Source organism: Danio aesculapii, chromosome 19 (assembly GCF_903798145.1).
Source record: "Danio aesculapii chromosome 19, fDanAes4.1, whole genome shotgun sequence".
Classification (NCBI taxonomy): Eukaryota; Metazoa; Chordata; class Actinopteri; order Cypriniformes; family Danionidae; genus Danio; species Danio aesculapii.
In genome coordinates this window covers 44,280,070-44,295,024 of record NC_079453.1, presented here as the reverse complement: position 1 = coordinate 44,295,024, position 14,955 = coordinate 44,280,070, and the positions used below count along the sequence as shown (strand labels likewise).

General features: G+C 36.0%; 1 protein-coding gene across 1 annotated transcript in view; it reads right to left on the bottom strand.

Moving 5' to 3' along the window:
• Window positions 1–4,111: 4,111 nt before the first annotated feature.
• Window positions 4,112–14,955, bottom strand: part of nfyc (nuclear transcription factor Y, gamma) — a 45,350-nt gene continuing 34,506 nt past the window's right edge. The window contains exons 8-11 of the mRNA XM_056479336.1: window positions 8,084–8,245; window positions 7,801–7,908; window positions 7,534–7,593; window positions 4,112–5,017 (exon numbers count right to left, since the gene is read on the bottom strand). Coding sequence (XP_056335311.1) covers window positions 4,895–5,017; window positions 7,534–7,593; window positions 7,801–7,908; window positions 8,084–8,245 — 453 coding nt within the window. The 3' untranslated portion in view covers window positions 4,112–4,894. The remainder of the gene's footprint in view (window positions 5,018–7,533; window positions 7,594–7,800; window positions 7,909–8,083; window positions 8,246–14,955) is intronic.

Here is a 14,955-nt window from a genome sequence, read left to right as displayed (position 1 = left end):
ATGCAGTTTTTTTCGTCTCGTATTTTAACCCATGTGTTCTTTCAACCAAAAATGTTTCAATGGTTTTGCACGACATAATTTAAGGAAATGCAAGAAATCACTCACGTCAAAGAAAGCATCCACATGCTGTTGTAAACGAATGAATGAATCGATTCAGTTCGAATGAATCAATCGACTCTAGAATCGGACTACTTCCGTCTGAAAATAATACAAATTTTGATATTTAAATGTGATATTGATATCACAAAAATCTGACATAAGCTTCTTTTAGTCCTTTACGTGTTTCCTGTGTCGACTTCACTCAACTTATTAATAAATCAACATGACAATACACTGAGTAAATATGCTGTGCTCTACTGTTTTTATCCACATCTCACATTTCTCATAAGCCTCTAAATTGTATTTTATGAAATGTTGCAAATAGAAAAATTTTAAATATTTAAATATGCATCAGTCTTCCATTTAATGACACAGATGCTTTGATTAAAGCAATAATATAGACTTAACATGCTGTAATATTTCACGAATAATATTGCTGCTTACTCATTTAAGCTGTTAGGATAATTCATGCTCCTCATCCAGCACACATACCCCCCCACCCACCCACACAAACACACACACAAAAGCCTTCAAATGGCTAAATATAATTTAATGTATAGATTAATATCCTATAATAATTTCAAACGCTGTGTTCAGAACGTGAAATGAATCATTTTAAAGATTCGATCACGGAAAGGGACTCAGTATTAATCGCAAATGTGCCAGTGATTGAGCAGCAGTCAGCTTGAAATGTCGCCTCCTTGTGGTGAGAGAAGGGGACAGAACCGTGACGTCAGAAACAGGCTTGTAGCCTGCTCGTGGCCAGCCTGGTGAAAGGGGGTGGTTCTTTTTCCTCAAAATGTGGACCTTTTTGCAGTGATACGCCTCATTTATTTAATTACGAGATGTAACCATTATTGTTGCTGGATTGGCGGATGGTCATCATAACCACACTTTTTGATGTACCAAATATATTTCCTAAACGTTTAGAATAAAGAAATGTGAAATAATCTTTATATGTTTAAAATACAAATGTATTACATCATATATCATTAGGAAAAAATAGGAATTTGTTAATGTTTTAAATTAAAAACTGCAGCCTATTGTCATTTATTGGGCAAATTACAAACGGGCCAACACATTCAATTCTCCTCAGTCAGAATTTGGCAATTTTAACTAGACCAATTAAAACATAATGATAATAATAATAATAATATAATATAATAATAATATAATAATAATAATAAAGTATAGCTTCACAATTTTCTAGCCTCTCTTGTAAAAAAGCACATTTGAAATAGATAACAACACTAGTCAAAATACTATTCAATTTTAATATATGGTCCGCTTTTGGTGCTTTACACCATTTTATTGGTCGTTTTTTGTTTTAAGAGCAGGTCCAAGATTTAAAATAAAATACTTTCTCTATTTAAAACAATACTGTAGCAAAAGAAGACTTCTTACGTCGAATTGTGTGGGTTTTTTTTGCACAGATGTTGGACTATAAAATATATTAGAATAATATTTGTTAGCATTGGCCAAAACTGATTAGCTGAAGTCTCACCAAAGCGACAGCCAACAGAGGATTCGGCTTGGTCTTAAAACCTTTTTCGGTAGGTAATTTCACTCTTTATGATGGCATAGCAGTCAAAATAGGACAAATGTTCCAAAATTCTGTTCCAATGGTCTCAAACTCAATTCCTGGAAGGCCGCAGCTCTGCACAGTTTAGCTCCAACCACCTCAACTTACATCTGCTTAATAGATGCTATTAAGCTGCGGTCACACTGCACTTTTCTCCCCATGGACTTTCAATCATGCGCACGCGAATGTGTCAGACCGGTGTGCGACAAGTTTCGGCAGTTCGCTGCGTTGGAAAGTTCAAGCTTGGTAAACTCTGACCTGCGAAATTGCATCACATGATTGCGTGAGACCAATTCGAAGATCAAACATGACCTCTCTGGACTAATCACTTGCTTTTTTAAATGTCTACTCATCTTGTTTAATTCCCCCCTTTCCGCAGATCCATACTACAGAATTTTGCCGCAGTCACACTAGAGTTTGAGCTTGCGAAATTCTGTCGTGCGACGCTGTGAAAAGGGGCAGGATTTTAAAAAAAAGCAAGCGATTGGTCCATATTTTAAATTTTAGTCCAGAGAGGTCATGTTTATCCTCGGTTGGTGTCACCCATTCAAGTGAGCGATTTCGCAGGTCAGAGTTCACCAAGCTCGAACTTTCTAACGCAGCGAACAGCAAAATTTGACGCACAACCTTGCATTTCTGGTCTGACGCATTCGCATGCGTCTGACTGGAAGTCTATGGGAGAAAAGTCCAGTGTGAGCGCAGCTTTTCGCACACACAAACTCTAGTGTGACTGCACTAGTCTTAAACACCTTGATTAGTTTGGAGCAGCTGTTGTTTGATTAGGCTTTGAGCAAAACTGTGCAGAGCTGCGGCCCTCCAGGAATCCAGTTTGAGAGGGGTGGATCTTCAAACTACCTGAACTCCTCCTGCCTACGGGTTTGAAAAAGATACCCAATTTCTCAGAGTCCAAAATAAAACATACTTTAAGATAATAGAAACACCTCCTTTTAAACTATTATAGGCCGTAATTTGGTTTGCAAATGGAATTTAACTGTATTACAAGTTTGAAACAGTGTCAGGCATAATGGAGCACACCCCATTTTGAAAACGAATTTTTTTATCCAGATCTAGGCAATGACTAGTATAGGCAATGTATTTGATGAATTTAAAACAAAACAGACTTATTAAACAAATATATATTAAAATAATATTTAGTCACCAAACAAATTTAGAAATTGAAAGATGATACAAATAAATTCAAACAAAATATTGCAAAAAAAAATGTACAAACTACAAAATTTCAACAAAATTTTCCTCTTTTAAATTTGTGTTTAATATTTTTCTATAAGATATAAATTTGGGTGTACTAGTTTTGGATCGTTACCAGATTTGGCTTCAGTACTGACTAATCTAATGTATACAGTATGCACAAATATAATATTGTATAGCTTCCTTTTAAAAATATGAATTTAAAAGATAGATTTGTGTGGGGTGTACTCATATATGCTGAGCACTAGGATCTCCAGTTACGATTACGTGATCGGAAATCGGGCCTGATCATGCAGTTTCAGACTCGATCGGAAACTAATGTTACCTCCCGATCAGGACTATACATCTATATACAACACAATGTGTATATATATATATATATATATATATATATATATATATATATATATACTCATTATTTTTTTAACACATCTATAGTTATGCAGTAGCACATAGTTAGACCTCCTTCTTGACGTCACTCAGAAACAGCAACGTGTGCGGCATGACATCACTTTGTTGCAGAGACTCTATTGGTTAAATGCCGGCAAAGTAGAACACAGAAGGGGTCTGGAGGTATTATAAAGTTGATGATGACAACATTTGGGATTTTGGGAACACAAACTTGGGATTGCATTCCGGGTATTTTAAGTTTGTTTTTATATTAGATTTGTTTGAATATTTACTGTTGCGCTAAAGTCCAAAGTGAAGAATTTATGTTATTCATTACTTATTGTTGAAGCTACCTCACAGAAGTGCTCTGTTTGTAAACAGAGTTGTTGAATGTTAAATAAGGTGAATTAAAAAAAAAATAAGGAACATCCTGAATCTGTTACTTCGCTCTTTATTCTTTGTTAATGTATTATAGAAGTATCGGATCGGGGTTTCGGTCTCGGTAGATACTTAAATCAAATGACTCAGAGGCACAAAAAAAACGGATCGGGATATCACTACCGTGCACTGTATAAATACATACTGTATATGTGTGTGTGTGTGTGTTGTGTTAAAGTACAGTTTTCATAATTTTTATGATTTTATTTTTTCACAAACCAAGGTCTGTTTACAAAATAAACAAAACACAAAAAATTAAAATCTGTACCTAGGTATTGCAATATCATGCTGGCAGTCATAACTACATGCAAAAATACAACACGACAACATTTATGATATGAAAAAACACAAAGGGCGATTTAAAAACAATTAAATAAAAAAAAAAAGTAAATGTTTCTATAAAAAGAGTTTATTTGATTAGGAAGGTAACAGTAGAGCTGTTCCGTTTCCAGCAGAGGAAGTCTCTTTTAAATGTGGTCCAGAAAGACACGCAAGGAAAAGCACATTCAAACACACACACACAGAGAGAGAGAGAGAGGACCATTCTGCATGTAGAAAACCCAACAAGAAGAAGCCCTTTAACAAACACAACCTTATCAAAAACTATACAAGAGATACTACAACAGAACTAATACCATTACTATCCAATCACTGAACCAAACTACGGAGATACAGAATGTGTAGATTATGGCTTTTTATCATCGAGTTTAGAAGTCTACACATCATGAGATGGCATGATCTGTTAAAGGGGTGAGGGCTTAATAAAAGAAATTAAAAACTAAAGACCACTGTACAAGCCCAAGTGCCCTTCAGCTCTGGTTTTACCCTAATATCACTATCACTGAAGCATAATCTCTAGCCCAACTATGAAACGGGGACATATCAACCTATACTGTGAGGAAGACAGTGGGTTCATACTCCATATTGCAGAAGACACGTAGCTGAAATCAATGGCAGAAAGCAAACCTCTGCCACTATACATTGATCCTTCCATCACTCAGTGAAGAGACCCAAACTGTTGGACGGTAAATAATAGGAAGCTTGAATCTAAGGTTTATTATTGGGTTTCTGGATTGACGTCTTGATGAAGAGATGATGGGAAGTGGAAGGTCTGGGTGTTGTTTGTCTCCTTCTTCACTGTTTGATAGTGCAGGGGGGGCTTCATGATGGATGGGCTCAGTCTGCGCTGACCTGCGTAGTGACCTGCCCGTCAGCTGTCTGATTGGTGGACTGGATGAACATGGGTTGGGTCAGCTCCTGTCCTGCCGGCATCGTCACCTGCTGGATCTGATAGAGCTGCTGCAGGGGCACAGGGACAGGAGGGGGAACGGGTGTTACTGGAGACCGACTTCTACTGCCAACATTCATTCATTTTTCTAGAAGACACTAAATAATATGTTCATGAAATGCTGCAGATAGAAAATGTCAGGAAATATCTTTTAAATACGCATCAGTTGTACATTTAATGACACAAATGTTTTGATTTGAAGGAACTTTTGATGATTTTAACTTCATCCTCTGCATTAATAGTTTAATTCTGTTTTTAAGTAATTACATGAACTTTTGCTGATGTGTTTATCCTCATTTAACCGTATGTGCTTTACCTCATATAATTTTGCTCCATAACAGCTGTGCCTTTGTGTGACTGAAAACCGAGAAGTTAACTCCTCTGTACTTGTTATCAACTCAATGCTACATCTTTTCTTCCAGAGTGCGCTCATTTACAGGAACAATCACGGGCGAGAGAGGCTCATCTCACTCTCTTGCAGGCTCTATTATGTGTATGCGTAAATTTTTCTGTGCAGATTCACTGTTCTGCCTAACAACTGATGATTGAATTGATGTTTGAACTGATCTGGATGGAGGATCTTTCTTACCGAAGCGCCCCGGACAGGGCCGAAGAGAGATCGGCGATATATATTTGGCTGTGAGGGTTAGAGAGTGTTGTGGAATGCCCACATGTAAACTTCATGCTGTAAAGGGTTTATTCTGCAGCCCAGAGTGCTCTGTATGCTTTATCCATTTGATTCATTAAATTAATTTAAACTTATTTGAAGCCTGACCGATCTTTGAACCTGGGAGACTAAGGGAAAGTCCAACAGATTAAAGCAATGGACCCTTTACACAAGACTGTTGTGACACATTTAACGGTCCTCAGCATCTTAAATCCTTGAAAGTTTTTAATATTTAGATTTTTATATGTATGTATATATCATCTTTCCATCAAATTACAAAAACCAAATTAGCGCTTGTGTGAGGTGTTTGTAATGCAGAGTCTATGGGGCAGGACAGTGAATTTTGTTGTTTTCTCTCTCTGGCTGCCGTTATCAGTCTCACACTATTTTTCTTTTTTTCCTGAAAGTCTTTATAACACTGTTAACAAGCTTTTCTTTTATTATTCCAGCAGATAATATCGTAAAAAAATTATTTGTTGTACTCTCCCATTTATTGCGCTCTAAGTTTCCAACTGACAACTTAGAAATACAGAAATGTAAAAAGGATCCTTAGGTTTCATAATACACCATGGCCATTACTGTCAACATTGGAATTGAAAATTACAGGACACTCTTTTATTCTAAAATAAGGAAAGAAACCATGCCTGATGTCGCTCCTACTTACATATGGGTAAGTTCCACCTATTTGTTATGATACTTGCAGAACGATTGGGTCTAAAAGTTCCCACTTTACAGTAAGTGGCCTTATTTACATTTAAATTAATCATTTGGTCAATGTACATAGTGTACATGTTCTTACACTGTATTTATATTTTAAACTATACTAAGGGCATACTCACACTATGCTATCCGAACCGTGCCCAGGCCCGTTTCCCGTATCATTTGAGAAGTGTGTGTGCTCTGAGCCCGGTTCACTTGGGCTTTGGCGCGGTACACTTGTGTGTGAGTGCAAAACGCGCCAAAGCCCGAAACTGAAAGCGAGACGTGACTTTTAAGGGACTGTTTCACATGCGTTTATTAATCATTCTTACTGTTAAATGAATGCAAACCGTCGTAGTTTATTAAAGACACAAACCTCTCACTGCACGAAAGCTCCGCACCTTCAGCAAACCTCCTAATTCCTGCAGCACGAAGACTTGTTTATTGTTTATGATCGTCAAAAGTGGCTGATCTGTTCGGCGAAATATTTGACTGCGTGTCACTGCATATCAAATGACTTACGACGATATAACTAAAGAAATCTCCACTGTGCTCAGCAAGAGCGCCTCTGACCAGTGCATTATCGATGACGTAAGTGTGCCCAGGCCCGAATGTAATGTGAGTGCGGGCCGTCGGGGGAGACGGGAGGGGGACAAGCGTGCTTTGGCCCGGTTCAAGGCAACTGTTCATAGTGTGAGTACGCCCTAATACATCTGTAATTATTTTCTGTAATTACATTCATAATCACACTTTTAAATAGGGACGTCAAGATCCGATCACGTGATCAGACTGTGGTTTCAGACCCGATCAGAATCAGACGTTACCTCCTGATCAGGACTCAAATATATACACAGTTGAAGTCAGAATTATTAATTATTAAATGTGTTGAAAAAAATCTCTCCGTTAAACCGAAATTGGTAAAAATAAATAAATAAACAGGGGGGGCTAATAATTCTGACTTCAACTGTATGTGTACATCGCAGCCCAGACGCGGTGCACAGCTCCACTTCTAGAAACCGAAACATGTTTTTTATGAGGGTACGAACACCAGCGCCACTATCGGCATCTGTTTGCGTTGCTTAAGCCTATTTTACACTACAGAATTTTAAGCCCGATTTTGGATTTAACAAGCTCGCCGATAGAAATAAGAAAAGTCCTTACCTGCCCATCAGTAAACTGGTTGAACTGTTGCTGACCCTGTTGTACTTCTGTCTGTGAAAGCTAAAAAACAATAATCATCAAAAGATAACAGTTACACTCATTATTAATTACACTTATCAAAATTTTAAAAAGCATGTATTATAGGAAAATGCTCAATTTCTTAAAGGGGGAATCACGTATTATTAGTGTGATCAAAATGATGTATCAGTAAAAAAATAACACAGTAAAATCCCATTCTAGAAATCAGTGGGAATTTTCATGATTTACCTGCTGAGTGTTTGCTGCGAGTGTCTGTATCTGTCCTTGAACCACCTGTGTTCCTGAGACGGGCTGAGCCAGGCGAATGTACTGCAGCTGACCGGTGTTGAGCTGCACCTGCAGGACACCACCACAAGAGGGCGCAGATGAGCGCAACATTACCTCCATCTAACAGCACGTCTGTCTGGTCTTCATGAAGAACACATAGGCTCTACTACCTATTTACCAGACTAGAACTCTTTTAAAGAAACCATAATGCTGAAATAAAAAGGTAAACGCGATATCCTCTTACTGGAATCTGCTGGATCTCCCCTGTGTTGGTGATAATCTGCTGCATGACCTGCATGGTCTGTCCGGCCGGCTGTGCTGTCTGAGCCTGGGCCTGTCCCTGTGCAGCGGCCTGGACGATTTGCACCTGCTGACCCTCGCCCACCTGCATGGTCACCGGAGCACTCTGGAAGTAGAAGGATGAAAAGCATGAGGGCTGAACTGCAGCTCCCACCAAGTCATGGTTTACAGTCAATTTACAACTGCTATGAGAGTTGTAAGATGAGGATATATTTCTAGAAATGTGTGCATTTTCAAAAGTTATATCATGTAGTATACTTGCATTACAAAAATAGTGTATACATACATGCATTTAGGCAGTAGTCAAACATTTGATCAAAAAAGTTGTTCTAAGACAAGAATGGGTAGTTCAGTAGTTCAAATCTTTTGATCCACTTCAAATGTTGACACGTACACACACAGAGAAATGGAAAAAAGAAATTTAATAACTTGTGTAACTGAGTATAATGTATTGTAATTGGGTATAATGTATTTAATTATAAGACCTGTATAAAATAAAAAAAATCCATTAAAAATCAAGAAAACATTTTAATGTGAGGAAAAAGCAAGAGCAGAAAAGAAAAAAAGAAAAGACAACAGACAGACAGACAGACAAAGAAAGAAAAAGAAAGCATGAGAAGAAGAAAAGAAAGAAATAAAATCCAAAGCAAAAGAAGAAGAAAAAAGAGAAAGAGGGAAAAGAAAAAAAAGCAAAAAAAAGAAAGAAGAAAAAGAAAGTAAATAGAAGATGGGAGAAAAGAAAGAAAGAAAAGAAAAAAAGAGAGAAAAAGCAAAAATGCAGAAAAGAAAGCAAAAGAAAAAAAAGAGGAAAGAAAGAAAAAAAAGCAAAGAAAAAAAGGAAAGAAGGAAGAAAGAGAAAACAGAAAAAAAAAACAAAAGAGGGGAAAGGACAAAAGAAAAAAGAAAAAACTGAAGAAAGAAAGAAAAAGCAAAAGGAAGAAAAAAGAAGAAAAGAAAGGAAAAAAAGCAAAAGCAGGAAAAGAAAAAGAGGAAACAAAGAAGAAAGAATAAAAGAAAGAAAAAGAAGAAGAAGAAATAAAATAAAAAAAAAAAGGAAATAAAAAAATAATTAAAAATAATAAGAAGAAATTAAAAAAAAAAGACGAAAAAAAAGATGAAAATGGAAAAAAAAAAGAAACTGAACAGGCATTAATCACTCTATTGACTCTATTTAACCAGCTAAAGCAACCAGCAATGAGTTCCGGGAAACATCTTTACTTCAACAGATGAAAAAATGTAGTTAGAATTTGAAGAACTATATACAGTTGAAGTCAGAATTATTAGCCCCCCTGTTAATTTTTTCCCCCAATTTCTGTTAAACAGAGAGAAGATTTTTTTCAGCACATTTCTAAATATATAGTTTTAATACCTCATTTCTAATAACTGATTTATTTTATCTTTGCCATGATGACAGTAAATAATATTTGACTAGATATTTTTCAAGACACTTCTATACAGCTTAAAGTGACATTTAAAGGCTTAACTAGGTTAATTAGGTTAACTAGGCAGGTTAGGGTAATTAAGGCAAGTTATTGGTAACGACAATGGTTTGTTCCTGTAGACTAATTGGAAAAAAAACATAGCTAAAGGGGCTTATTTTGAACCGTAAAATGGTACTAAGAAAAATTAAAAAAAAACTGGGCCTTTTATTCTAAGCCAAATAAAAACAAATAGACTTTCTTCCGGAAAGAAAAAAATTATTATCAGACATACTGTGAAAATTTCCTTGCCTCTGTTAAACATCATTTGGAAATATTTAAAAAAGAAAAAAGAAAAATTAAATTGTGGGGTTCACTTCATTGACGTTCCATTACAATATCATTTTTCTTTTCAGTCCAAAAGCCTTGTAAAGACCCCAACAACACAAAGGTTGCCCAAGGAGCATTGCATCGAATAGCATCATCTCCAATAAAGGTTTAAGTATTAAACCAGAGAGTCTAGCATTAGCACCGCAGCTCAACACTCTCTGTGAATTTGGGAAGCTCTCCAAAGAAGTGAAATGGAAGAAGTGTTGAGGAAAGAGGAGAGATGCGAGACTGTGACACCGGGCTTCTCGTGTGGAGCGGAGAAACCTGGACTGCGGAGGTGCGACAGACGATCTCTCCTCTTCAGGAACTGACACCCGAGAGCACGGGACAATTTATTAAGCAGCACAACTTTATCTGGGCCGAGACGAGCCGTGACCTCATGTAGCATCAGGTAGAGGACATATGAATTGCAGATTCTGCCCTGGTCAATAATATCTGTCATTTAGGAGAATTCAGGCTTTAATTCCATGCTTGAATCATTTATTATATCGATACAGTTGAAGTCAGAATTATTAGCCCCCCTGTATATATTTTTTTTACTTATAGTTTTAACAACTCAAGTCTAAAAACTGATTTCTTTTATCTTTGCCATGATGACAGTAAATAATATTTTACTAGATATTTTTCAAGATGCTAGAATTCAGCTTAAAGTGACATTTAAAAGCTTAACTTTTAAGGAACAGTCTTAACTTAACTTAACTTAACACTTAGTCTTAACTTAACACTCTAACTTTAAAGGAACAGTCATCCAGAAACATGGTTTTTCCTACCACTGCTATGCTGATGACACCCAGCTATACCTCTCTTTCCACCCTGATGATCCCTCGGTTCCAGCTCGCATTTCAGCCTGCCTGTCAGACATTTCACTCTGGATGAAAGATCATCATCTCCAGCTTAACCTCATGAAAACGGAAATGCTTGAAGTTTCTGCCAACCCGACTCTTCACCATAACTTTTCAATCCAGATGGATGGAGCAACCATCACTGCATCCAAAATGGTAAAAAGCCTTGGAGTTACGATTGATGACCAACTGAACTTCTCTGACCACATTTCTAGAACTGCCCGATCTTGCAGATTCGCACTCTACAACATCAGAAAGGTCCGACCCTTCCTATCTGAACATGCAGCTCAACTCATTGTTCAAGCTCTTGTCCTCTCCAAACTGGACTATTGCAACTCTCTGCTAGCCGGGCTAACCAGCTAGTTCTATCAACCTCTTCAGCTGCTTCAGAACGCAGCAGCACGAGTGGTCTTTGATGAACCCAAAAGAGCACATGTCACTCCGCTACTCACCCGTTTGCACTGGCTTCCAGTTGCTGCCCGCATCAAATTCAAAGCTCTGATGTTTGCTTACAAAGTGACCTCTAGCTGTGCTCCTTCGTATCTGCTCTCACTTCTGCAGATATATGTGCCCTCCAGAAACTTGCGTTCTGTGAATGAACGTCGCCTCGTTGTTCCATCCCAAAGAGGGAAGAAATCACTTTCCCGAACTCTCACATTCAATCTGCCCAGTTGGTGGAATGAACTCCCTAACTACATCAGAACAGCCGAGTCACTTGCTGTCTTCAAGAAACGACTAAAAACTCAACTGTTTAGTCTCCACTTTTCCTCCTAATCTGCAATTGCCTCTCTGGCTATACCACTAACTGAGCCCTCTTTCTCTCTCTCTCTCTCTCTAAAAAAAAAAAAAAAAAAAAAAATTTTCTACTAATGTTTTGCTTCTTAGACTTTTACACGCCTGAAACTTGTCTATAGCGCTTGTTCACTGCTGCTCTTATAGTTGTGTAAATTGCTTCCTTGTCCTCATTTGTAAGTCGCTTTGGATAAAAGCGTCCGCTAAATGACTAAATGTTAACTAGGTTAATTAGGCAAGTTAGAGCAATTAGGCAAGTAATAGCATGACAGTGGTTTGTTCTGTAGACAATCAAAAATATATTGTTTAAGGGGGCTGATAATATTGACCTTAAAATGATTATTATTATTTTTAATTAAAAATTTGATTTTTTTCTAGACGAATACAAATAAGACTTTCTCCAGAAGAAAAAATATTATGGAAAACATTGTGAAAATTTCTTTGCTCTGTTAACAGGGTTTCTGTAGGTTTCAGCAAGTTAAATGTAAGACTTTAAGACATTTAAGATCATTTTGAATTAAATTTAGACTTATACAGGGCTAAACGATAAGGATTTAAAAAAAAATATCTTTGTTGAAAAAGACTTTCACTTGCCCCATCAAAAATTACTATAATTTAATACATTTAATAAAACAATAATAATAATAATAATATATATTTTTTTTAAATATAGGTCAGGTCAGTATCCTCAGCAGTAAATAAATGAAGAACATTTACTTTTTAAATTTAAGTTAATTAATTTTAAACAAATGTTACTGTAGGGAAAGTTATTAAAACATTATGTAAATAGAGTTTAAAAATCATTCATTCATTCATTTTCCTTCAGCTTAAGGCTAGTTTAAACTTCTGCGTCGAGTGATCGCTGTGACCTACGGTGCCTGCCTTGCACATAGCAGCGCATTTATACTTCTGTATGCTGTTTGTGCTGCTCTGCAATAAATCTTCCGAAACGCTAGTTGGCAGTAGGCTTTTATGTTCCTCTGTGTAGAGTTTCTTCACGGGTGTTTTGTTTTTTCTAATCACTATGTAAAAGTAGCTCAAACTCGCTCTTTCAGAGGTGGGAACGGGCAGACGTTCAACAAATTTAATCATGAAGTAAACCCAAAACAACAGTTTCCAACTGGAGCTCCTTAACAGAACTCAAGACTTGTAAACACTCACTCCATCGGGCTCGCTGCTCTCAACACCGCCTACACTCATCATAGCTACCAAGCCAACCAATCACAGAGCTTGCGCTATGTGTCATTGCGACGTGGGGTTACATTTTTCGAGGGGTGCACATCAGCCATGGCGAGGGCTATGCGAACGCGCAAAGGCTGCACCCGACCATATGCGTGCGCTTGACAAAGATGTATAAATGAGCCTTTAGTCCCTTTATTCATCAGGGGTCACCACAGCAAAAGACCCCGCGGATAGCCTCGTTAAACATCATTTGGGAAATATTTGAAAAAGGAAAAATACAAAAAAATTTATAAATAAATCCACAGAAGGGCTAATAATTTTGACTTTAGTACTGTTTGGAAATTTTAAAGTGTTGCACTCACCAAGACTGAGTTTTTTTGCTTTATAAATGATGTAAAAATAATTATTGTAAAATGTTATTAGAATTAAAAAGGTTTTATTTATTATTTTTATTTCTATTTTAATTAATGTATATTTAGGGGGTTATTATTATTACAATCATCTTGTTTATTTTCCTTCCCTCTCTACATGTCAGAATGTACATTAATATTCAAAACTATTTGATAATTAGTAATTTTCTGAAATTCCTATAAATAAAGTTGATTTTTATTTTTAAGCTTAGTCCAAAATGTACTAATAGTAATATGAAAAATAGTATTTATATATAAATATATATAAATATATATAAATATATATATATATAATTATTCAACTTTTTAAAAGACTAGAAGTTTAAATTTAACATTAAAAAAAAAACAAATTAATCACAAGGTGTGATATAAATATGTAATATTACACAAACAAGAGTGATGATTTTCCAAATATTGGCGCAAGCGTGATTGCAAATGTGACATTGATTTTACGGAAAAAGGTTAACAAATAAGAAGTTACCGATGACTGAATTACATTTTAGACAGCACTGCCTGTTTTACTTCTGTTTTTGAAAACAGATTCAAACAAAGCTGAAGCAGAACAGTTGTTCAGGATCAATGCAGGAGTGTTGCTCTGATACCTTTTTGAATCATTAAATAAGACAGTGAACTGCTGTGTTTCAAAATGAATGTACTAAATGAATCATCCGAATGAATGTGAATCACTCAATCAGACAGGAACTTATGGCTTTAGGAACATATTTATTTATCCATGACAGGCTTAAAACAGCCAAGGTATAAGCAATCAAATAAAAAACAATCTACTGCAGTGTTCAGTGATTGTGAAGTCCTAAAACCCACATGGCTGAACCAGTAATGCCTCCAACACTGATATAAACTTCAGCAAAATGCTGTTTTCACATATAATGACAGTTTTTGCATTCCAGGGTGGTATAAACTTTCTTTTTGAGTGTCATTTTTAGCAACCACAGGATTGAAACTCGAAATCAATAAAACATAAGGTCTGTGGTCAGAGCGCACAATGGTGAAAAATTCTTATCGACTACTGCCAAGACTAGATTTCAGAAACTAAACGACTAAACTAGAAAACGAACGGGCTTTCTTGTGTTTGAATGCACACAAATGAAAGCATTCCACTCATGCTATATTATTTTAATCAACTTTATGACATGAATCGTATGAAATGTATTTAACAGTTAAAAATAAATAAATTAATTAATAAATAAATAAATAAATTAATTAATTAATAAAAATAAAAAAAAAAGAGAGAACATGAAAACTCGGGTTTCTTTGTCTGCATTTACACTGCAGATCTTGATGGTCAATTCGGATTTTGTGATTGAATCCGATTTTTTTGCTGACCTGCTTACATCATCATTTAAGTGACTCGTATCCGATTGTCTGACTGACAGCGGATTAAAAAAAGGACGCTCTTCTCCATTCCTGTATTTAATCTGTTCGCAGGGTTTCGTTTTATTCAGATTTTTTATTTTCTTCAATAATTTATCAGTACCATCAGTTAACAAATTTTTACATCCTTTTAATACCCCCTTTCCCCAGTAACTGTAATTAGATGTTGCTATCATAAATCCAGTAAATACAGATAAATAACATAAACTCAATAAATAAATAAAATAATAATATTAAAAAACAAAATACACAAATAATAACAATACTTAAATCAAATAAGACAATTACACTCTTACCGTGCATCTCACCACAGTGACCTTATTCATCCTCCAAAAATACCAAATAATCTCCCCATCTTCTCTGATAAATATCCAATTTATCAAGTAACCT